This window comes from Misgurnus anguillicaudatus, chromosome 5, assembly GCF_027580225.2.
Source record: "Misgurnus anguillicaudatus chromosome 5, ASM2758022v2, whole genome shotgun sequence".
In the NCBI taxonomy this organism is placed as follows: Eukaryota; Metazoa; Chordata; class Actinopteri; order Cypriniformes; family Cobitidae; genus Misgurnus; species Misgurnus anguillicaudatus.
The window spans coordinates 36,412,273-36,438,940 of NC_073341.2; the positions used below are offsets into that span (position 1 = coordinate 36,412,273).

At 37.1% G+C, this 26,668-nt stretch overlaps 1 protein-coding gene across 7 annotated transcripts in view; it reads left to right on the top strand.

The window, feature by feature from the left end:
- citb (citron rho-interacting serine/threonine kinase b) overlaps positions 1-26,668 on the top strand; it is a 74,858-nt gene that overhangs the window by 20,638 nt on the left and 27,552 nt on the right. For all 7 annotated transcript variants that reach the window (XM_055167453.2, XM_055167454.2, XM_055167455.2 and 4 more), the window contains exons 5-17: positions 186-356; positions 434-487; positions 710-763; positions 889-1,029; positions 3,109-3,234; positions 3,856-3,951; positions 4,066-4,182; positions 6,641-6,750; positions 9,231-9,405; positions 11,600-11,797; positions 12,524-12,577; positions 19,098-19,295; positions 26,203-26,396. In XM_055167453.2, the coding sequence (XP_055023428.1) occupies positions 186-356; positions 434-487; positions 710-763; positions 889-1,029; positions 3,109-3,234; positions 3,856-3,951; positions 4,066-4,182; positions 6,641-6,750; positions 9,231-9,405; positions 11,600-11,797; positions 12,524-12,577; positions 19,098-19,295; positions 26,203-26,396 (1,688 nt within the window). The remainder of the gene's footprint in view (positions 1-185; positions 357-433; positions 488-709; positions 764-888; positions 1,030-3,108; positions 3,235-3,855; positions 3,952-4,065; positions 4,183-6,640; positions 6,751-9,230; positions 9,406-11,599; positions 11,798-12,523; positions 12,578-19,097; positions 19,296-26,202; positions 26,397-26,668) is intronic.

The window sequence follows — 26,668 nt, forward strand, 5'->3', positions numbered from 1 at the left end:
TTGTTTTCTTAACTTTTTGTGCTTTCATGGGACTTTTTGGTTATTTTTGGAACTTGACACTGTCAGTCCCTATTTACTGTCATTGTATGAAAAGAGTTGAAGAGTTGAAATGAAAAGAGGTTGGATAAACGATGAGCGAGCGTTTCTGGTACAGTAGGACCTGAGTAAATGTGTTTTCTCTGTAGGAGTATCACGCTCAGCTGGAGGAAATGCGAGTGTCTATTCGTCAGCTGGAAGAGAATCTGTCCGCCGCTCGCCGTCGCAGTGACCTGTATGAATCTGAGCTGAAAGAATCCCGTCAGACCAGTGAGGAACTCAAGCGGAAAGCTGCAGAATATCAGCAGAAGATCCAGAAGGTTCATTCGATAGTCTTGGTTCGAGTCGCTGCAGATACCAGTCGCTTTTTTCATGACATGTGCATTTTGTGTTTCAGGCTAAAGAACAAGGCAAAGCTGAGATGGAAGAACTTCTGACCAAACTACAGAAGGTACAGACAATCCTTAAAAAAATCACTGATACTTATCTCATCATTTCCATTCAGCTCACACAATGATACTGACCGACTGACGCGGCTGAAAAGAACAGCGTGTGTTGTGTGCTGGTGGTATTGTCAGATGTTTTGTAGCTTTGGTGTAGGTTGGTCATGAAGGAAATCGAATTAATAATGCTGGCTGTTCATATGAAGATTGTTTATTTGTAACTATTGCAGACCAATGCAGAACAACAATCAAAGATTGAAGAACTCCAGGAGAAACTTGTTAAGGTGCTCTATTTACACCACACAACAAATACAGCATCTTTCTAGCCTACCTCAACATATATTTACTTTTGAAATTCTGTATGTGATGGATTAGACATTAGTTGAACAGGTCAAGGTCTCTTTTTCAGGCTGTAAAGGCGAGTTCAGAAGCCACAGATCTGCTGCAGGGTGTTCGTCAGGCTAAAGAACGTCTGGAGAAAGATCTGGAGCGTCTGCAGACCAAAGAAGACTCTACAGATAGTCTGCGCAGACGCTTACGAGAGACCGAGGTGAGATAAATTGTATATGCAGTGTTGTCCTTTATTGCTTGAATTATGAGCAAACTCTCCTGGTATTTGACAGATCAACGATTTGTGCAAGGCAAGTTTATTTGTATAGCACATTTCATACACAGAGGTCATTCAAAGTGCTTTACATGGAAATGAGAAAACAATATATAAGAGAAAAAAAAAATGTAAAAAATAAGAGACAATAAAATCACAATAAAAGCAAAGATACGTAACATTTAAAAGAAAATAAATGTGATTTAATAAAAACTGTTTAAAATGTGTGAAAAAGAATAAAGCAGATGTGGTTACTGTATTGTACGGAGCCCCTAAGGGGACTTGGAGAAAAAATTAAATAAAGTTTAGTTTTGCGTGCGCACGTGAAACTATCGCGTTTAGTTTCGCCTGCACACGTAAAAAACTATTGCACGTGCACGTGAAAGCGAAAGTTTCATGTGCGCACACGAAAGCTTCACGTTTGGACGCGAACGAAACTAAACTTTTTAAAAATTATCTGCAGATGAAGGTTTCGCGTGAGCACATGAAAGTTTCACGTGAGCATCAAAAAAAGTTTCACGTGAGCACATGAAACTAAACTTTAGATTGTTTTTACTTCAATGTCACCTTAGGGGCTCGATAGTATTGTAATAATGGTGGTAACACTTTTGTTAACATTTGTAAATGCCTTCGCTAACATATACTAACAATAATCACTGTAGTTTTTCAGCATTAACTAATCTTTATGTTAGTTAATTCCAATACAATTATTCATGTAAGTTCAGGGAACATTAACATATAATGTTATAATGCCCCTATAAATATTAATATATTAGTAAATGCTAAAATTAACATGAACTATAATTAATAAATGCTGTAGAAGTACTGTTTATATTTAGTTTATGGTAGCTAATGCTTTTACTAATGTTAACAAATACAAACCTATTCTAAAGTGTTACTAACCGTAATAATAAACTTTATTTTCTATATAGCGTTTTTATATGGACTGTAAAAATGATTTTGTGGCTTAGTAAATTTAACTAAATAAAATGAGTAAAATCTATTTAAAAAAATTTATTCTTGTTTTTTAACCAAATTTAAGTAAAAATAACACAAAAGGTGAGTAATTCCAAATAAACACATTATTTATTAAATTCAACTACATTTTATTATTTTAAATTGTAAGAAGGAAATTGAATTAATAATTTTTGGTTAAAAATACTTGAATTATTTTAGTAAATATAACTAACTAGGCAGTGGACTAAAAATAATAGGCTGTATTTACTAAAATTTACTAAAGTATTTATTAAAATATAGTGCATCATTTTTGCATCACCTTTTTAAAGTAAATTTTACAATTGCAATTGCTTAAAATTCCATGTAAAACTTACTTAAAAAACTGGATGCAAAAATGATGTGCTGTATTTTAATTTTTTTTAAATCCAGCGTATTATTTTTTTCAGTGTAGCGTAAAGTTGCATGTCAAAGTGATTTACAAGGATAGAAAAATAAATAAGTACCTAATGTAAAAAGTTAAATAAAAATGCATTGAATAATGAAAATATTTACATATCACAAAACTATCCAATAAATGCTACAATATTGTAATTCATTTAATATTACGGTATTATACCATAATACTGTGTGAATAGACAATATTGTATTGTATTTTCTCTCTCTCTCTCTCTCTCTCTCTCTGTATTTTATAATTGCATTTTTGTAAAGGACGTTTGTTAGAGATGATCAAAATATACACAGATTTTTTGCTGTCTTTGGATCAGTGGATACTTCAGTGTTTTTTAAGAGCGCCACCTAGTGGATAGTAGTGGAAATATGGATTGCCTTAAAAAATTGTTATTGGAAGCGGATTCTCTTAATTGACGAGATAACTCGACAATGGCGTGAAGAGTTAATATTAATAATAATAATTTTATTTCAAGAGTTCTTTGTGAAACCAACTCTAATCATCATGTACTGGTAAACCAACCTAAACCAGAATAGCCATTTATGCAGGTTTAAGTTTTCTGTTCATAAGAAAAGCAAGCCCCTAATCAGTCTTGGTTGTTTTTATGGATGCTGGTACAGGATGGTAGGAAAACTTTAGAGAACCAGGTGAAGAGACTGGAGATGGTGGAGCGGCGAGAGACTAAACTGAAAGAAGACATTCAAACCAAGTCACAGCAGATTCAACAGATGGCCGACAAAATCATGGTACGACTGAGACACGAGTGAACGCAGAACCCCTGCTGTATCTGATACACAACCATACACACGCTTACACAAACAAACAGGTAAACAGTCAAGCAATAGAGAATACAGTTCTTTTGACATGACGAGTCAATAATATGCAATTGCAATGCTCATGAAACATCTACCACACACACATCCTTACATTTTTAACGATTGTTAAACACCCTTTCTTTTTTCATCTGTATTTTTTATATCTGCCTACCTTGGCAGTTACCTTTCCTAATCTCCCAGCATGCTCTCTGGCTCCAAAAATGACAGATTGTGAGAGTGGATCATCATCTTTTCTCTTTGGTCATAAACACGTGTGTCACAGTGACTTTGCATTTAAATTGGATGATTTATTCATTTATTGATGTTTCTGTATGATTTAGTTCCATTTAACAACTGCTTAAAAATTCTCTCTATAATATCTCTCGATAATCTTTGACAATTTGTCCTATGCAACACTAAGATCAAATGAATAGCAAATACAGACTTTTGTTCTCTAACTTGTTTTCTGTGAGTTTTTGCCATTATTAGAGTTTGTGTTTTTGTAATGTAGACAGATTTTTTTTGGTTCAGGTTTTGTGGTCTGATTTTCAGGAACTAGAGGAGAGCTTACGCGACAGTCAGGCCACAGCACAGCGTATGGAGACAAACCTGGAACAAAAGAAAAAACTCTATGAAGACAAGATCAAGGTCAAACACATAAGAGTTTACCAGCCCAGCGCTAATATATTCTCTTTAATATTGATCATATAGTGATGCATACAGATAAAAGCTTTATTCTGTGGGTGGGTGTGTGTTTTGTAGGTTTTGGAGACTCAAATGAAAGCTGATTTGGCTGAGAAGGAGCTGCTGGAGTCCAAGCAGAGCACATATGAGGAGGAATCCCGAGAGACGGGAAAAGTGATCAGCGATCAGGCTGCGGTATGAGACTTTTGTGCAGTCACCGTGAAACGAAAGCTGATTGTCTTTATTTCCCTAACGTGACGTATATATCCAAGTGAAACGGTTTCTACAATGAGAAAAAAATATAGATATTTTGTTCACAGGGAATTGGGATTGTTGGAAGTGTTAACATAACACAAGGACCCAATAGCCCTCACGCCATAACTCGTGACAGAAAGAGAAGTCATTTCAAAGGGGGCTGGAGGTTAACGTATAAGATTAAAGATTATTAGGGCACATAAATAAAAATGTGTACATATAAATGATTTATAAACAATCATATATAATATTTCCCAAAAAATTAGAATTAGAAGTCAATTTCTTTTTCATGGTGACTCTTAGTGATGTAGTACTCGAGTCTGGTCTCGAGACTGATTTCTGCTTTCTCTGACTCGTCTCGGACTTGGTCCTTCAAAGACTTGGGGCCCTATTTTAACGATCTGAAACGCAAGTGCGAAGCGCAAAGCGCAAGTGACTTTGTGGGCGGATCTTGGGCGCTGTTGCTATTTTCCCGGCGGGAGAAATAACTCTTGCGCCATGCGCAAATCAATAAGGGGTTGGTCTGAAGTAGGTTCATTATTCATAGGTGTGGTTTAGGCGTAACGTCAAATAAACCAATCAGAATGCTATCCAACATTCCCTTTAAACGCAAGGGCGCAAGTTCCATGGCGGGTTGCTATTATTATGACGGATTTACCAGGCGCACGCCAGGAGCGGTTCACAGCCGAGGAGACCCACGTTCTTGTAAGAGCAGTCAAAGACAGAGAAGTTGTTTTGTATGGGGATAAGAGAAACCCGCCCAAATCAGCGTCGGTTAAACAGGCGTGAGAGGCCACAATTGTCTTATCAGCTGGCATCCCCATCGTTGCGCCAAGCGCTACAGTGATGTCAGGAGACGGGGGAATCCCAAGCTTGCCAGCATAAATCGGGCACGCCGTGTAACTGGAGGTGGATCTGCCTCTACACATGACCTGACGCCAGCAGAGGACATCGCTGCGTCCACCCTCACCGCTGAAATGGTTTGGGGGCTTTGAAATCGGACCCAAGAAATGCAAGCAAGGTCCAACCCCAAAGTACACTTACAAATCAAGTTCATATACATTAAGGTTTCTTATGAAAACATTTGAATTATTATTTACATAAAATAAACGTAATACAGCCACACAACAAACTTATGAAAATACTTTAATCGTTATTTGCATGAAAATTTTTTAATTCACCCACACAATAAATAAAAACTATCACCAAAATGCTCACCACTATGATTTCCCTTATCTCATGTGTTAATATTTTTTATTGTAACAATTTATGATTAGCAAAAATAACTGTTGCATCTGTGTAGATTAGATAAGCAAAGTGTGTGCGCGTTGTGCACGCTATATATTATGGTCAAGCATGCGTGCTTAAAATAGCATAATGAACCACGCGCAACACGGCACTGACTTTAGACTACTTTTTTCTGGTCAGTGGCGCAATTGTTTTTTGAAACTGCAAAATAGCATCAGGAATGGTTTGCGCCAGAACACGCCTCTATTTTTGTGCTGAACCGCCCAGGGAGCGCAAGTTCATTCCCTAGTTTGCCGACATGTGTCTGTGGAGGGAAAAACCCGCTGTGCGCCGGTGCAAAAAACTAATGATACATGCGTCACTGACAAAGTCAATTGCACTGGGTGCAAGATAGGGCCCTTGGTCTTGACTCGGTCTCGGACCACAGTGGGAGGAGAAGGACTCGTAATTTCAGACTGAGTCCTCGATACCAACGCATTTTTTTATGTTCATATAAAAAAACCACACAACACATAACAATAATAATAAAATGCAATGTTGACGGGCATTATTTGAAAATGGCATCCCATGGTGCAATGCAAAGATACTGCCATCAGAGCTGTTTATAAAATAGGCAGAAGATGATGCATGTGATAGGGATTTTTTTTAATGATAGTAAAAGCATAGTCCATATTAAGACGTTAAGACTGCTCCTCTAAAAAATTCCCAGTCTAGCTTAGTCTGTAGGCCTCACTGTTGACTATTAACTGGGGTAATATTAAATCATGAATATAAAAACTGACATGTTTTTATGGTCGACTCGGTCTCGACTCTTAAAGAACTCGGTCTGGACTCCGACTTGCTTCCTTAAAGACTCGGTCATGACTCGGACTCGACTTGAAAACCAACGGACTCTGTCTCGACTTGGTCTAGAGCCTTTAAAGACTCGGACTCGGTGTAGGCGGTCTCGTCCCCATCACTAGTGACTCTAAAGAATAAAATCACCCAAACAATTATGGTGAAGCTCCAAAAAAAGAAAAAAACAGAAAGATGATAAATGCATTGTTTTGGAGCATCTAAAAGCATCTACCAATGTTGTTGTAAATGTTAAACAGTTTGGTCATTAGAGATTTGCTATGAATGATCTCATCTGATTCACCCTTTCATGCAGACCATCAATGCCATGGAGTCTAAGATGACGAATCTCGAACAGAGAATTGCTGAGCTGTCCGAGGCAAACAAACTCGCCGCCAACAGCAGCATTTACACACAGAAAAACATGTAAGTTTACACGAATAAACATAAACTGATGTCACTTAAAGGGCACATGATAAGCAAAATCCACTTTTACAAGGTGTTTGGGCATACATGTGTGTTGACAGTATGTGAACACAATAAAAAACAACCTACTTTTATTTTAATCCACATTAAAACAAAGCAGTCTTATGAGACTTATTTATTTTATTCTCTTGTTAATGTGACGTCACACTGCTGAAGCCCCGCCCACAGCCACTGACTCACTGGTTAATTTTTAAATGTTTTTGTTAGCATGTTGTAGCACTGATGTGGATATTTTGAGCTGAAACGTCACAGACACGTTCTAGGCACACCTGAGACTTTAATTACATCTTGCACAAATTTACATAATATGTGCACTTTAACTGTTATAAAACAGATGTCTATGACTCTGAAGTCACTTGGCAAGTGTAAACAGCAAACAGTTATGTTAATAAACTATATTGCTTTTAATCTATTTATTATTAAAATATTCAAGTGTTAATTAAGTATTGATGTGTGTTGTCATATTGCTGTTGCCCACTGTTATATAAAAGCAATTATCATCTCTGCTTTGTGCCATTGTCAAATCCATTCACAAAGAAATGATTTGCATTGTTTATTAGGACATTGTGACATGTTAGTAACATAGTTTTTGGATATGTACAATAGTAATACCAGTGTGGATTTAACAATTCCTAAATATAGTACTACAGTAGCTAGTCATTTAAACGTCTGAGTACTGTAAAGGTACAATGAAGATATCATCACTCAACCACTTTTAATTCTCATCTTAATTTTATTTTAAAGTCTGTTCGGTGCAGTTCACATGAATGAGTCGTGAATATCAGTATATGAAATGTGTTTGCATGGTAATTTCAGGTTAATGTGGCATTAAAGCTTTTTTAGGGTTAAGCATAATGACCTAGGACCTAGTATATGCATGTTATATAAAGTCATATTTGAAAAGACTGGCATAGGTTAATAGGGTTAAATGCTGGCATACTGGCAAAGCCAGTATTAATGTGCAATCTGTAACCTTTGGTAAAAAGTAAATTAAAAAAATCAGTTACTGAGCAAGTAAGTACACAATCAATGTTCAAAATGCATATAATAATGATGTGTAATTTGAGCTTTCTTAATAAATATTGTTTTTCAATAAACATAAAGATATGTAGGTAAACTAACCTGCAATTTTATGTATCAAACAGATAAGGCGATAGAGAGGCAAAAGTTACGATTTGCAGCGTAATGTAGAGTTAAAATAAAACAGTTCGAATCAGGACATTCACCCTGCGTCCCAATTTGCATACGAATTATCCTACAGTAAATAGTATTTGAAATTGTAATAAGTCCTAAATCGTGGTATGTTGAAATGTGTATCTACAATGTTCACGGATGTTTTTGAAAAATTCAAAGTGTAGATTCATGCACAATCACAAACGGCTGATATTAGGCTTGTTTGACTTCATGTGGCGCCGCAAGAACCGACAGCCGGATGAAGTCAAAGTACCGCGAGAGCGAGACGAAATTAGACTTCGTATGATTTCTCTAATCGTTCTCGCGGGACAATGACGTCATCCGGTTGTCGGTTCTTGCGGCGCTAGATGAAGTCGAACACACCTATTACCTCCAACTCGCTGTGAAAGGGGTGTAGTTTAAAAAAAACTGCATCATAGGTATTTCCGTTTGCGAAGGTGAAAACAAAGATGGGCCAAGTTGAGGAGTGATTTAACTCAAACTGCAAAAAAGTCGCTGTTTATTTACTTCCATCACTGCTGGTATTCTCAAATCATACACAACAAGTTGCTGTTTCTTTTTCGTTTGTGGGTTAACTTGCCAAGCTGCTTCTGCATTGACGGTCGCGCTGCTACTGTCGTTACACGCGTGGATACTGCCTACCAGCGGTCTGCGCGTGTGTTTTCACGTCGAAGCGGACAACAACGCAGAAGTATAAATGAAAACTGAAGCGGAACCTTAAAGTCATAAAAAACAATGAATGATTAATTTTGAATATTCAGGAGCAGTACTGAGTTTAGACCAATGGGAACCTTCCGGTGTCTCTTGTAAAGCCAACCAAAGAAGTGACTTAAACTGCAATTCATTGACTGACAGCTAGAGACAGGCTCCAAAAGGGAGTCAACCCCCCATGTTAAAATGGCAAACTTTACAGTAGAAATAAATATGCTTACAGCCACAAAAAGTGTTTTTTTTTTGGTCTATATAGCTAATTTTGCCATTCATGACAACTTTGAGGGGGGTTCATTTTTTTGTGACGTTTAAATTATATTAAAGTTCTGCATAAGTAAGTGCATGGCCACTTGAGTGACAGGTGAATTTGCGCTTCTGTCACTACTGTTGAGCAAGGTGGGTGTGGTTTCAGCAAACAGACACCTTATCTCCACCCACATTACGATTCTTTCCTTATATTCGGTTATCAGCGAGTTACATGGAGATCATCTTATGATTGTGTTTCGGTTGCTCAGGAAAGCTCAAGAGGAGATGATCTCTGAACTGAGACAGCAGAAGTTTTATCTGGAATCTCAAGCTGGAAAACTGGAGGCTCAGAATGCAAAGCTGGAGGAACATATGGAGAAATTAACACAGCAAGAACAGACGAACAAGAGCAGAGTCCTAGAACTAGAGGCCAGACTGCGAGAGGTGAGTGGGATTCCCTTACCAAAAACCTATGTGTGCAGATGGTGTTTTTGTCCCATATAAATTCCCATGGGATCACTTGTGAAATGTGGTGACATGTTGTTCACATTTAGTGACCAGATTTGCACTTGTAGAAACATGTTTTTGCACAAAATAAAGGTGCTTCACGATGCCATAGAAGAAACGTTTTTGGCTAAATGGTCCCATAAGAACCTTTAACATCCGAAGAACCTTTCTGTTTGAAAGAGGTAGGGGAGAGCAGGGGCAAAAGTAAAATTTTTCAGAAAAACTTAATTTTAAGAGACAAAGTTTTAACCTAATAAGGATAACTGTGCCGTACACGGCACATCCCCTCCCTAGCAAGTGAGGCTTGCTGCATAAACTTCATTGTAACTTTAAAGCATTAAATTTTCAAAATATACAGTCATGCGGCACATCGTTTGAAAGCTTAGACTCTCAGGATTCCATACAAATTCCAGACAAAGCATAATATGATTTATAGCAGTCATAAAACTGTAATCAGGTTGTTAGTTACCTGAACCTGGCGGCACCGATTTAGGATATTAACTTACCTTCAAATCCTTCCTTTATCCGCTTCAGTGAAATTGAGCAAAAGAAATTGTTCATAAATCCCCAAAAGTCCAAGGAAATGGAATATCCAAGCCTTTTAATCCAAAACGATTTGGTCGCCTCACAATCTTGACGTTTCTGACCGAATTACGATATAAATACTGTAAACAATTAGTTCACTACCGGACATTCATTAGACTCTCACTTTTCATTCACGATTTATAATAATATATTCGGATGTCACGGAACAAATACGCCCTCCTTGTGGAATGAATGAAAAGCTTTTATTTCGAACATGTAATAAAAAAGTTTTAAAAAATCATAATAATAATTATACTTTTTTTCTTTTCTTTTCTCTATTTAAAATGGAAAACAAGAAAATAATTTTAACTTATACATGTCCGAAAAGGAGTAGGAAGAAGCATAAGCTTATTTAATCCTACCCCTTCTCCACTACTTTTTAATTGAAAACGATGGAATTTCAGCTGTTCCATAAGATACTACACAAAGATATATTTTTGCTGTGATCAATAACTCACAAGTGTGGTCTATCAATACCAGATGGAATATTGAACAAATGTAAAACAACTTCAGTATAATTTCATATTGAACATAAGTAGCGCATTGGGACGAAAGTAACACACAGGCGGGTCAAAAGTAACACAACAGAACACAATAGATTTTTGTGTTAGACTTGTTTTTAGTAAATATACATGACTATGACCTTGTTAAAATGAAGAGTTTCGTTGCAAAACGAGATAACCACCGTTTTTTTAATTGTTCCGAAATCTCGTTTTTTGGTTGTGCATTCCAATTAATTTCAATTCAACGGCAGTTGGTTTGTTTTGATTTAAACCTTCATAACTTAAAAAAATACAGCTAAGTAACACCATAAAACAAAATAATAACATGATGATAACATAATAATAAACATGTTTTGACAAAAATGTTAAAAAATGGATTTATCTTGTTTTGCAACGAAACTCTTCAAATGTAACTGCAAACATACTTTTTTTTTTTTTTTTTGCCAATAATAATTAGAGTACATTTTCATTTAAAATTTCACTTTCATTAAATGCTACAAAAGCAACCCGACACTAATAAAATTAAATCAAAATCAAATAATATAATTTTTCAGCATAATGCAAATAGTATTAGCAGCGGGACGAAAGTAACACACCGATTTACTTTTATTTTGAAAACCTCTGAGAAGGCAAACATGCTAAAGATGCTGTAGTTTAATGCAAATGTAGTCAAGAAAATCGCTTTGTTACTTTCGTCCCGCATAACTTTCCCCTGGTTCTCCCCTACTTTGAGGTGAAACGATTTTTTTTATTTATTATACAAAAGGTACAGTATGAAAAAAATGGTTCTTTAAAGACTAAATGGTTCTTTGAGAAACCAAAAATGGTTCTTCTGCATTGCTGTGAATGTGATACATGTGGCTTTTCGGTAGGGGTTAATCTACTTAATCAGTGACGTTTCACAAATAAGAAAGGCACAACTAAACAAAATGCCTGATTGTTCTGAAAATGATATCACAATGCAAAAAACCTTAATAGACCTAAAATGTGTTATATTTTTTTTATGCAGAATATGTTTCGAAGTGTGAGCTTTTCTTCTACAGATTGGTTTGGAGCATGAAGAACAGAAGTTGGAAATTAAGAGACAGGTGTCCGAGCTGACGCTGTCACTACAGGAGAGAGAGTCTCAGATCAGCAGTCTACAGGCGGCACGACACGCACTAGAAAGTCAACTACAACAGGCCAAGACCGAACTGGAGGAGACGACAGCAGAGGCAGAGGAGGAGATCACTGTTCTCAGGGTGAGGAGAAGAGTTAAACCCCTTTAATATGACTAACTTTACTACATTTACAGTAGTGTAGATCTGAAAGGTTTTGACATGCTGTGGACGCAGGGTCTGAAGGGGTTAAACTGGTTTATTTCGATGAATTATATAATCAGATTTATTTCAAAGTTACATTTTCCATCAGTATAGTTTCAACGGAGTGATCTTGTTTATGTAAACTCTTTTCCAAAGAGAAGCGATATATTAAGTATCATTTCATGTTGGCATTTTGTAAACATCCTTATGTCATTCAGTCATAATGAATAATCAAGTGTTTCTCTCTGTGGTCCATTATGTTTCTCATTCTCACAGCGCTGTAAACAACTTCCCACGTTCTCAGCGCTCAGTTCCCTTGCGTCCTCATCCTCATCCACCCTCATGCATCACATCACATTTGTCAAAGCACTTGAGCTTGGTTCAGAAAAATCGTCAAAAATGGTCCCTAGCTTACAATAAGTACACCTTTGCACCCAAAGAGCCCATATTAGTACCTCAGAGGTACATATTAGTACCAAATGTATACATATCCATACCTAAATTGTACACAGTAGGATGTTTATAAAGGGAACTTACTGCCCCAGTGACAGCCTGGGAACATTTTTTGTGACTTTTTCTGACCAACAGCAACTCAAATGCATTCAACTTTCTGAACAACATTTTTTGGCAATATGGCAATTTTCACCCTCGTTTCTTTTTTTAAAGGCCCATCGGGATGAAATCCAGCGCAAATTTGATGCCCTACGAGACAGCTGTGCGGTATGTCAATCTAATTCTCTCTAAAATCATCATACCTACATTGGTTACAATCGTGAAAAACTATATGTACAGTATGTGGTGTTGTTTCAATAAATTAGTGGTGTGACTGTGTATCGTGTAAACTTGGTAGTGGTAATACTATAGTTAAATACACATTACCAGATTATTTGAGTTGGCACAGGCATCCATTTTTACAATAATGATGGAAAAATAATTTTGTTGGGATGTTTCTCCTGCTTATCTAGCTAACAAATGTATGCACTTTGTAATGTTATGGTGCATACACACCAAATGCGAGTTCAACGATTTGCGCGAGTAGATTACATACAAAGGCAATGCAAAGACGCAATCAGAGACGCGTCCTCGCGTGGGGGCGATGCGAATGACGCGATATGGGCGGCGCGTTTTTGCCATGAAAACATGTGTTATGCTACGTACACACACACCAAACGTGTGGCATCGCGTTGCTGGCTCTAGATTACTAGCGGGATTTAACTTTGTGTCATGCGAAGTTAAATATTTTCAACTTGCGCGAAGGCGCGTTTGAGGCGAATAGCGCGTGTTTTTGCGGCAATCGCGCCGCCCAATTCGCGTCATTCGCATCGCCCCCACGCGAGGACACGTCTGATTGCGTATTTGCATTGACTTTGTATGTAATCTACTCGCGCAAATCGTTAAACTTGTGTTTTTGGTGTGTATGCCCCATTATTCGCCTCAAACGCATCTTCGCCCAAGTTAAAAATATTCAACTAGAGCGAAAAATTCGCATGACACGAAATTTTAAATCCCACGAGTAATCTAGAGCGAGTAACGCGATGCCCCGCATTTGGTGTGTACGTAACATTAGATCTTTATTGTATTCAGTTTTTGGATAGATGGATGGATAACCAGACACTTAGAAAATGGTACTTAATGTTTACAATATTCATATAACATCTTATTTAAAGTAGGGATGCACCGATGTATCGGTTTATAATCTGTATTGGTAATTTCCCTGCTTTTCCCGTTTAATAACAAGCGATGATCAGGGCAGATTATATTCTGACAATCAAATGGGTTGAAAAATACATCAGAAGTCACGATTTGTATATATTTGGAATTGGGCAGTAGTAGCTGCATGTCCATTACCCTAAATTGCGCAAATTGACATTGCGAATGGAAAATACGGCCAATGGAAACACATCAATTTCGTCATATATCACAAAAAAGTTTTTACGCTTGCATGAAGTGGTTTTTCAGGCAATTCGGAAAATGTGTATTTCGCAAAACTGCAATAGAAAGATTTTTTGCATAATGTATAACGCTTTAATGTTTGGATAATACTCTTAAATCTCCTTCAGTTAAAAATAATGCATATAAAAATAATGTTACATTAGTAAATCTAGCAACATCAGTCGATGTGATTGTATGGGAAAAAAACTGTTTCAGTCGCATATCATTGGTTATTGGAAACGGCGCCATTTCACTTTTGTAGAAATTTAGAAAATAACGCTAAAGTTTTGGGCAAATCTGCAATTGAAGCGCTGCTACTGACAGCAAAATTGCAGTTTGTGTGCTCTGCACTTCTAGGATTCCCCAACATAATAATTTGAAAGAGTAAAAAGCAGAACTATTGCTATCTGTAAATGTCATTCTAAGTATCGGCACAGAAATGTTCTTTCGGTGCATCTCTAGTTTAAAGGTATTTCTTGTAAGTAATTGATGATTTTGTTCAGCCATCTGTAAATTGAAAGCCATCTGTTCTGGAGCTGGAGAAATGAGGGTGAGGAGAAGGAAAGCGCTTGCGTTTTTAAAGCGTTTTTGTTAGCATTGCCTCTGGAGTGATTATTATCAAACGCAGCACATCTCTGCCCTACTTTCACTCTTCACCCACACTAAAGCTGTTTGTGCGCTCCGACTCAACCCATGCAGTAATCTCACCCCGCTCCATAAAGCCTCATGATTATTGAATAGGAGGAAAGATTTATACATATAAAACAATCATTAGATAGAAGATTACACTGTGAATAATGTGTTGAATAGTGGTGTTTGGTAGGGTTAGCATCACTTTTACTATCACAGTTCATGTGGCTTGTTAAGGACTTATTATAGATAGACCAGAATAGCATCAGGTTGCCATAAAGCACTTAATGGTATAGAAATGTGTTGCTAGGCAGCCACATCATTGCAGATTTTTTTTTTGAAAATGTACAAAAATAGTTGCTGAGAGCACAATCCTATTTTATACACTGCATAAATACAGCTTAATATTTCAGAAGAGCAAAGCATGTTTAGTGGAGAGAAGTGTCAGGCTGGGTAAAGATTATAAGAGCTTACAGAAAACTCTTCATCATCACAAAGTGACAGTAAGGCGCACAATCGTTCGTTTTACTGCACATGTGAACAGCACCCAGAAATTGTACATTTAAAGCTCCCACGCTGTTTCTGCGTATCTGACGTTAATCTGGAGTACCTATAGATTAGTATTACATCCTTCATATCTCCGAAGAGTCTTTAGTTTTATCAGATTTATAAAAGACAGATTAGCTTTACCGAATCTTTCCGATAACGTACGAAAAAATTGGAAAGGAGTTACGAGCTGCGGGAGGAGCGAGTCACGAGTCAACACTTTATATAACAGTGTTTAACTTATGATTCACTACATGTTTGTGTCGTTTATATTATATGAACTTGCGTGCCGATTTTCAACATAACACAGAAGTCTTACCGCATGCAACTCATGACCCGGTTGGGACTTTTCAATGAAATTCAGCATTAAACAAACACACATGCAAAACTCCGCTGCTACCCCAGATAAACAAACTATATTAATTGTTTCCATAATGCTGGCTTTCTTCTACTAACATCCAAAAACACAATTCTTCTTACGTGCCATTGTTGAGTTTGAAGTGATGCCTGTGACTAATGATGTGACTAGTGATGCCTGTGTCCTCGATTCTCGCTCTCCTGCTGATTGACATGTGGGCGTGGTTTTCCAGGGGAAGTGCCTGACTTTTTTGAAACTTTGCATTTGTTTAGCATGAGGAAACCAACTCTAAATCTGTATTAATAAGTCAGAATGCATGAAATACCGTTGAACCCCCATTTAAATATTCAGTGTTTAGGGTTAAGTCATACCATACCATCACGTCGACTGATGTTGCTAGGTTTACTAATGTCACATTATTTTTAACCCTAGGAGATGTACGAGTATTATCCAAACATTAATGCTGAGGATTAATGACTACATTATGCACATAAACCGTTTCTATTGCAGTTTTGCGAAATACACATTTTCCAAATTGCATGAAAAACCACTTTATGTAAGTGTAAAAACTTTTTTGTGATATATGGGAGTTTTTGCGAAATCAATGTGTTTCCATTGGCCGTATTTTCCATTCGCAATGTCAATTTGCGCAATTCAGGGTAATGGAAACAGCTACTGTTGCCCAATTTCAAATAAACACAAATCGTGACTTCTGATGTATTATATCCGCCCATTTTGATTGTCAGGATACTGCCCTGATCATCGCTTGTTTTTAAACGGGAAAAGTGGGAAAATTACCAATACAGATTATAAGACAAAACATCGGTGCATCCCTACTTTAAATAACATGTTATATGAATATTGTAAACATTAAGTACAATTTTCTAAGTGTCTGGTTTTCCATCCATCTATCCAAATACTAATATACAATAAAGATCTAATGCTACGTACACACCAAACGTGGGGCATCGCATAACTCGCTCTAGATTACTCGCGGGATTTAACTTAGTGTCATGCAAATTTTTCGCTTGAGTTGAATATTTTCAACTTGGGCGAAGACGGGTTTGAGGCGAATAGGGCATGTTTTCGCGGCAAACGCATCGCCCATATCGCGTCATTCATCCCATATCAGAAACATCCCAACAAAATGGTTATTTCTATTATTTCTATCATTATTGCAAAAATGGATGCCTGTGGAAACTCAACAAATCTGGTTATCCTTCACCTTCGCATATGTATTTAACTATAGTATTACCACTTCCAAGCTTACACAATACAAAACCCTATTTGGGGAATAAAGGGGTAACAACCAGGAAAAATACAAATAATATATATGCAGTAAACCACTGTGTAAGTACAGCGAATTTACAGCATACATTCAAAATATTATAAATTGTTCCCTTATAAGTAGATGTATGTACTTTATAAGTATACTATATTTACAGAAACATACGCTGTAAATTTGCCGTACTTACGCAGTACTTTCCGGGCTGTAATCTAAAGTGTTACCCAATGTTAGTCACTTTAAATAATTAATTTGGATTCTGCCAAATGCATTAAATATATATATATATGTATGTATGTATGTATGTATGTATGTATATATGTATATATGTATATATGTATGTATGTATGTATGTATGTATGTATGTATGTATGTATGTATGTATGTATGTATGTATATATATATATATATATATATATATATATATATATATATATATATATATATATATATATATATATATATATATATATATATATATATATATATATACATATATACATTAGGGCTGTCAAAAGATTAATCGCGATTAATCGCATCCAAAATAAAAGTTTCGCGATTAATCTTTTGACAGCCCTAATGTATATATGTATATATATATATATATATATATATATATATATATATATATATATATATATATATATATATATATATATATACAGGGGTTAAATTGGGATTTGTTATGTGGGGGGGCTCTGCGGGGAGGGTACTTTAAGGGGTAATATGTTTAATACTGATGACAGCAAAGCCACTGGTGTGTTTTAATGACATTCTGGACCTCTGATAGGATTTGATAAGTTTCAACTTTAAATCTGTGCCAGAGATTGACCACAAATATTTTATAAAGAGTGTCTGAATTTTAAATTATGCAAATCTATGAGTCTGACACCCTATATCCATTTGTTGCACATGTCATTATGCACAATTGATCAAACTTTAAATGAAGTAAAAGGAATCAACCTCCTTGAATAATTCTCCTTGAAAAGATAGGCTACCCAAAAAGATTAAATTAACAAGAAAAGGTACAACACACAGTACTGTATTATCAACATGTCTAATAAATTAGCAATAGAGATTCCCTATGCTGGTCAGCAGCTAAAACAATCGTAAGGTTTGATTTATGTAATCAAAATACATAAATGTATTAAAATATACAATGAGTTATATGAAGTGTTATCCAGTTAACATACTGTAATTAGATAAGTGACATACATACTTTAGTCCTTAACACGTTTCTAGTCTTCTATTAAGTTTCCTCGAGGTGGGCACCATTATTACCTCTCTCTCTCTCTCTCTCTCTCTCTCTCTCTCTCTCTCTCTCTCTCTCTCTCGCTCTCTCACGCTCTCTCTCTCTCTCTCTTGTCTCTACAATGTCAACTGATCCTGTGTGAAAGCGCGTTCTTGAAGTTCCTGAGTTTTTTCGCTCGAGTTGCATAACTTGCGCGAGGACGCGTTTAAAAGGAAAAGCGCGTGTTTCCCCGGCAATTGCGCCGCCCATTTCGCGTCATTTGCATCGCCCCGTGCGAGGACGCGTCTGATTGCGTTTTTGCATTAACTTTGGTTTGCGTTGGTGAGTATGCCCCATAATGAATGGAAACACATTATTCCCTTCGCGTCAGTGCACACGGACCAGCGCAGCGAGTACACACGCACAAGCGCAGCGGGTACACTGGCACGAGCAGAGCGAGACCTTGCAGCCTATGTGCCGGAGCTTAGCCCCGGACGGCCCCGGCCCAATTTAAACCCTGTATATATATATATATATATATATGTATGTATATATATGTATGTATGTGTATATATATATATATATATATATATATATATTTTGGGCAATATCCCCTAGCCCCAGTAAGTAGTCTGTTAAAGTGGGTCAGCATGTGTGTGTCACTGTGCCTTTAACAGTAATAACAATAATAATGAGCGTCGGAAACCTCCTCCGCACCAGAGGAACGTTTGGCACCGATGATCTGTTGGCACGCGCAGATACGGCCAGCACTGCAATTTCAACTGCGTCTTTCTCTGGTGTCAGATGGAAGATATCTGAAGCTTTGCAAATGTGTGATATGAAATAAAAAAGGTTTAAGGCGTTGAATATTTCTCCATTTGATTTTTTGAAGTATTATTAATGCTTTAAGATGGGACTTTAGTAGAGACATGGGTAGAAAGAATTTGAAAAGAGTTTAGAACACTATCAGAATGATCTCACATGTATGTCTTCAGTTTTAGAAGAGATATTAATCAGATGTTTTAAAACGTTAAAGATGCAGATTCTCAGAATCTGTATTCTTATTATATATCAACAGTTTACTTCTCATTTTATTTTCTTAATATTTCCCTCCTTTATTATGAGAAACAGCTTTGAGTGAGAACTTTATTTATCTATTACTTTAGCATTTCCATCAGAAACAATCACTGTACTGTATTACGCAATCATCTTTGGTAAGGATGATGATGTTCAGTCTATATTACTGTACCTGTGTCAGGTGATCACAGATCTGGAGGAGCAGTTGACCCAACTGTCGCAGGAAAACGCCGAGCTGAACCGGCAGAACTTTTATCTTTCTAAACAACTGGACGATGCCACGGATGAGAACGAAGAAAGAGTTCAGCTCAAAGAAGACGTGGAGCGTATGCGCAGAGAGGTCGCAGACAGAGAGATGCATCTCAACAATCAGAAACAGGTAACAAACCAAACACCAATCGCATCTCTTCATAGCTCAATCATTTCTACACGACATCACTGAGTTTATAATAGAGAGTAAATAGAGTTTCCTACTTTGTCAATTATATCTCAACAAAGTCTGCCGTCGCAAAACAAGAAAACAAGATTTCAAAAGAACCATTTCTTAAAGACCAGATGATGTGAGCTGTGATATCCAAATTCAATGTGAAGTTCTGTACTCTTACATGTTGCTCCCAGTTGTTGTTTTTTTGTCATTGGCATCTAAAATGAGAAAAGCAACATAACAGCAAAGGCTGTAGAAATTACCAAGACATCACAGTTGTATTACTGTGCATGGGGGAAAGTGCAAACACTCAATATGGCTGCCGTAGCATCGAAAAGTCCCACCTTCTATATATGACCTGGACTTGTATAACTGAAATGTCTGCCTGGATGTTGCAAATACTGTATGATCACCAATAGGGATGCACCGAATATTCGGCCACCGAAAATTTTCGGCCAAAAATGGCCCAAAAGAGCGTTTTCGGCCGAAAGACTTTTATCACCGAAACAATACGGCCGAAATGTTGTGATGACGCAAACAGAAACCGCGACCTGCGCGTGCTTGTCTGAAGCAACATGTATGCAGTGTGGATGTATTTAACCACAAAAAGGCGCTAAAGTGAGGAGTTGTCTGTAAGCACAGAGGCACAGACCTCAGTCCAGACGTGATCATCACAGTGTGTCCTTCAAAGATCAGAAATCTTGGTGTGTAAACTTAAAGGAATAGTCTACTCATTTTCAATATTAAACTATGTTATTACCTTAACTAAGAATTGTTGATACATCCCTCTATCATCTGTGTGTGTGCACGTAAGCGCTGGAGCGCGCTGCGACACTTCGATAGCATTTAGCTTAGCCCCATTCATTCAATGGTATCAAACAGAGATAAAGTTAGAAGTGAAATATAGTTCCTCTTTTAAATCCGCTTAGAAAAGCGCTACGTTTTATTTTGTACCACCAAACTTGCTCATATAACTACTCGTCTTAAATAGGAAAAACGTTGATGTGTTTGGTCACTTCTAACTTTATCTATGTTTGATACCATTGAATGAATGGGGCTAAGCTAAATGCTATCGAAGTGTCGCAGTGCGCTCCAGCGCTTACGTGCACGCACACAGATGACAGAGGGATGTATCAACAATTCTTAGTTAAGGTAATAACATATTTTAATATTGAAAATGAGTAGACTATTCCTTTAAGAGAGAGTCGCGCAAATGTGTCTCATACTGTAGTCCATTAACATACATTTGCCGAATAAAACAATGAAAAACAACTTAACGTTTTTATGCTGCGCTGTTTGGGATTCGCCCTCGGTCTCTGTGCGCGCGCGCATTTAAGTGCCATCAATAGTGCACACACGAGTGAGACGCAAACAAGCGAACATAAAATCTTTCTATTATTGACAGGACACATATAAACAAAATAATCTCCACAGTATTCTTTTTCTAATAAAAACATTTGTTTATGTCTTAAATGTATGTATAGATTACAGTCAGAAACCAGTCTCTGCTTATTTAGTCTTAAAGAGACAGTAACCTCAATTAACCTACTTAAGTCTGTGTCTTTAATGTTAATCAAACAACCCAAGACAAAGAGAAAATCACTTCTGTAGCTCTAAAAATAATACAAAGACAGTGTTATGACTCATTTAATGCTAATGTTAGCCCTTATTAATGTGCAACTTTGTTCTTTTTTATAAATGTTTGCAATGTCTTAATTTGTTATTCGATTTCCCCCACCCCCTTTTTGCTGATCTAAAAAAATAATCCAATCCGTGCCTCAAAAACTGTAATTGTGATCCGTCACACACCCCTAGTAAAGTTAGTACACAATAGCCATAAATGCATTTGTACTAATAATTGGCATAGTGATTTATTTCTGTGTTTCGGTTTCGGTTTTTCGGCCTTGGTTTCCTCTTTTTCGGCCAAGAATTTTCATTTCGGTGCATCCCTAATCACCAAGTGGTCTACTGTGTTGAGAAATAAAATGAAATAATTTTTATGTTGATAATTTTAGTTAAAACCTCTTTATTTAATGCTTTATTTATTTTATTTTAACAGCAAACAAAAACAAACAAACAGACCAACAGTCTTAAAAGGTCTACATTTCCAATACTTACATGTGACAACCAACCCCGCAAGCTATGTGACAACCATCCCCAACTGACTTCTTGTCAAACATGATAAGCTAGCTGCCACACGGCTTTAACTTGATAGCAAAAATATGACTCAAAATAAAGCTAATACTTTTGGCTTTTTAATGAGTGTTTTGTTTTTGAATGACTAATATCCTACAAGATCTCAACACAAAAACAACACCAACATGAACATTTACTCTGACCCATAAAAAAAAATTGTCTCCTAACCTCAATGTTTTGTGTCTGCTCAGCAAAATTACAAGTGCAAATGAGTAAGCTATCAAAGGCTAACAAATTGATATCAAAATTGTACCACAGCGCCATGTAGTATGTCTGGAATAAGCAGTGTGACAACCAACCCGTGAGACAACTAGCCCCGGTCTCCCCTACAACAAACCCACTGTTTGTTACAATGAACCCCACCTATGGGGTAAGCTGTCACGTTTACACTCCTGTCACTTTCGGTGTAATTGTACGATAACGGCAGGTCCCACAAACAAACTTAAAGTGTTCATTTGTAGCAGAGATGTGTGTGTTGTTTGTGTAAAAAAAATTATTAATCTAACTTAAATATTTTTGGAATGATAGAGCCAGTAGTCAAAAAGCGTCATTTGAGTGGCACGTGTGCCTGTTTAATAACTGTTTGACCATTTAAGGAAAGATTTTGGGTTTCCTAAATATAGCCGATTTTCCATTGTCGTGCCAAAATGTTCTCTTTGTGCAATCGTTTCTTTCCGTGACAATCCAACTGAGTCTGTACGGTTATGGTAATATTTTCCACTTTGGGGCTCATAGTAGTGTCCTCTGGATTGTAATAGACTCTTTTAGCGCCTACGTCCCGATTACGTCATGGAGCAAGCTGGAGGCAAAACAAAGGGAAAAATGGAGGTAGACAATTCAAATCAGCATGAAGTCGACTACCAATAGAAAGCAAATGTCATGTTGTTGTATTAGTACAGGCTTCAATTTAAAATTGCATCGCATACCTGCTGCACTGCCAGGCAAAAAAACAGAAAAAGCTTTTGCAGCACACTTCATGTCCGTGCCCATCCAGTACATAATTATAGACGTCTAACTATCTGATTTAATCATACTCCCTTAATTTATCTTCAATATACACACTTGGTGCAGATATCAGGCCACTTAACTGGTAATCCCATCACATAATCAATTTTTTTGAGCAGGCCCGGCTACAGAATGAAATAAACGAGGGGGCACTTGAAATTTTTAAAGCTCACATAACACACGCTGTTTCTGCATTTTTAATGTTAATCTGGAGTACCTATAGAGTGGTATTACATCCTTTATATCTCCGAAGAGTCTTTAGTTTAATCAGATCTATAAAAGAAAGATTATCTTTACCGATTCTTTCCGACAACGTACGGAAAAATGAAGAAGGAGAAGTTACTACCGCAGGAGAACACTGTGTAACTTATGATTCACTACATGTTCGTGTCATTTATATAATATGCACGCAGCTATTTCCAACATAAGACAGAAGTATTACTTACCGCATGCAACTCGTGACCCGGTTGGGACTTTTCAATAAAATCCAGCGCATCAAACACACACGCAAAACTCTGCTGCTACCCCGGATAATAAACTATATCCATTGTTTCCATAAGGCTGGCTTTCTTCTCCTTACATCCAAAAACACACTTCTTCTTTCGTGCCATTGTTGAATTTCGAAATTAAACAAAGCTTGTCGCGTGATGTGATGTTTGTAAGTTCTAGCGTCTCTCGCTGATTGACAGGTGGGCGGGGTTTTTAGGGGGAAGTGCCCATATAAAGAAGTGATACGTATAGAAACCCCTGAAACGTCAGCTGGACCCGTAATCGAAAAAAAACTTTCCGAAACTTGTATGAACCCTGGCGAAGTGCATTCGGCACAGAAATACTCTGTAACATGCCCAACTGCTTTTTTGATACTTTGCCTACGTTTAGCATGAGTCAAAATGCATTAAAAACCACTGAACCACCCCTTAAAGGGGGCTTAACCTTAAACCAAAAAACACAGAGATTGCTTGCTTTTGCCAGATTTTAGAATGCAGCGTCCCCGTAAACACAACATTTGCATGGGAATAGTCAGATATTCATGATATGTCCTCTTTAAATTTTACAAGTTGTGTGCTGTTCACTTTCCTGTTCACAAACACACAAAAGATGATCGTTTTTTTTACACAGCCTAAATGTTGACTCAATGTTTTTATAGTTTTGCATTTTACACACATTTTTATTTTGAGTCATGACTCACCGCTGACCTTACACATCGAACTGCATGAGACGCACACACCTAGCACAACAGGCAGCCAATAGAAATTGTTATCCACCTACAGAAATCCATATTTATGTATTTCCTGTCCAATCATCTTTTAGGGTGATTTTTCATCTATACTTCATTGGCAGTCAGAGACACGCAGCCATGTTGCATATAAAATAAATAGAAAACAGTAAAACCTAATCATTTTCTTTATATTTTTAGTTTATTTCAGTTAATCTTGTAAACACATACAGTTTCAATTTATCTTTTTTGTAAAGCCTCATTTTTAAACCTTGACATGAATGCCAAAAATAAAACACAAACCACACTGCAAAAAATTATTTTCAAGAAAAAAAATCTTAGTATTTTTGTCTTGTTTTCAGTAAAAATATATTAAGAAATAAAATTAAGATGCTTTTTCTTAATGAGCAAAACGACCCAAGAAAATAAGTCTAGTTTTTAGACCAAAAATATCAAATTTAAGTGATTTTGCGCATGAAACAAGCAAAAAAAATCTGCCAATGGGGTAAGCAAAAAAATCTTGAACATTTTTCTTAAACACTAAATTCAGGAAAAAATTGCTTGCCCCATTGGCAAATTTTTTTTGCTTGTTTTATGCACAAAATCACTTAAATTTGATATTTTTGGTCTAAAACTAGACTTATTAAGCATCTTAATTTAAGAATTTTTATATATTTTTACTGAAAACAAGACAAAAATACTAAGAATTTTTTTTCTTGAAAATAATTTTTTGCAGTGCAGATCTAAGGGAACAATGCCCCCTTGTCAGTTGTGCCCCCTCGTGCCACCGGGCCTGCCTTTGAGTAGGCATGTACAGGTCAACCAGTCTGGTTATGTCTATTAAAAGTTAACTTTTCCAAATGGCATTTACTGTCCTGGACACACAGTGTGTGCCTTAGTCAGATGAATCAGATTATTTCAAAACTTTAACACTTTACAATAAGATTGTATTTGTTAACATGAGTTAATGCATTAGCTAACATGAACTAACAATGAACAATACTTGAACAGCAGTTATAAGTAATGTTAATTTCAGCACTTACTAATAGATTATTAAAATGAAAAGTTTTAACTGTTAACATTAGTTAATGCACCATGAACATGATTGGCAGTGCCATAACTGTATTGGCATTAACGAAGTTCATGTTAGCTAATGCATTTAATATTATCGTAAAGTGTGAGCAAACAAACCATATTAAGCCATATCTGCCTCCACCTAAACTCCGCCCACAAAAACGTCACAATGTTTACTAACAAAAGGGTCTATACAAACGCATCAGTCGTTGCCTTAATAATGCAAGAGGTGGTATGAGATGTGAAAAGCGACAGTGCTATGCCGAACCAGGCTCAAGTGAAGAAAAAACAACTGTAACCGTTGCATACCTTTCCGTTCTTATAACAGTTTGGCCCGGGGGTGGAAAATGCTATATAATGTGTGTGTGGTGATGTGTGTGCATGTGTGCGTGTGGGATGCAATGTGTAGGTGTGCAGGTTTCTGTGTTGTGTAACAGGAGCGAGTGGTAATCATAGACACTGGTGGGAGTCAGTAATGTGTCATATTCACTCGCTGCCCCTCCAGTACTGGACTCCACAGGGCCAGAAGCACGCTTTCTATATTTGGAGACTCTTTCTGTATTTCTCTGTCCTGTCTGACAGAAATGTGGTGATATCCAGCACTTGGACTGAGATAGACATCCGCCTGATTCGAGACCCCGTAAGCCCCCTGCTGGCACTCAGAGAATAAATTCAGATTGACTCTGAACCCGGCCGTCCTAATGAAAGCCAAACAGAATATCAATGTTCCTTACAATCCTGTATCTGCATGTTTGCAGCAGTCGTCAGTAAAGAGTTTGGTTCCAAAACATGATAAACGCCATTAAAGTTACCACCAAAATCAGTATTGTATCTGGTCAGTATTAAAACGCAAAATCCAATATCCGTCGTGTTATTCTGTCATCTTTTCTCCCTTTTATCCCAAAACACGATAAACACCACTCCTCCTACTCTGCAAAATGCAATAAATCCGCTCAACCAATCACAGCGCACCATTCCACGCATTGTAAACAACAATGGCGGCGCGTTGAATACACACGTAAACCTAGTTTTAATACGATGTAAATAAGATGTGAGAGTAAAAAATACTGTAGGTTTGATGTATCATGTAGACATTTAAACTCCCCCGCAGTTACAGACCGATTATTGAATCTAAAAGGCAAAATGTCTTCTTTTTCAAATCTTTGATATCACAAGCATAAGTTCATCAGGTATGACAGCCCACATTTACATATTAACACCTAGTCAATATTTTCAACATGATCCACTCAGATGAGCAATAGTGTAAACTACACCAGTACCCACAGCCAATAATAACAGACATCATTTACATATTTGTGACCCTGACTGTAAAAACCCAGCTAAAGTCATTTTGTGTGTGTGTGTTTGTAGAATATAGAGACGCTGAAGACGACATGTACAATGTTGGAGGAGCAGGTGCTGGAGTTAGAGACGCTGAACGATGAACTTCTGGAAAAGGAGAGACAGTGGGAGAACTGGAGATCTGCTCTGGAAGAGGAGAAGGACCAGGCAGAGCGCCGATCCCGAGACTTACAGAGACAACTGGACAATGAGAAACAGAACCGGTACCGGAAACACACACATATATTTACAGTGTTATCCAGTACTGCTGGAGAGCTGGATACTAACTGGACCATATAAGAGCCATGGCACAATAGTGGGATCTCATTCAGCTTTGGTGCTTATGTGGGCAACATGGGTTCAAACCTCTCAGTGGTACAATGGTCAGGAAAATTGTCAAGCAGTTGCATTTGTTGATGGGCAAAAATGTCAAAGCCAGCTTTGAAGAAGCACTATAATTAAACATAAAAACACAGATATTACAAGTATGTCTAAA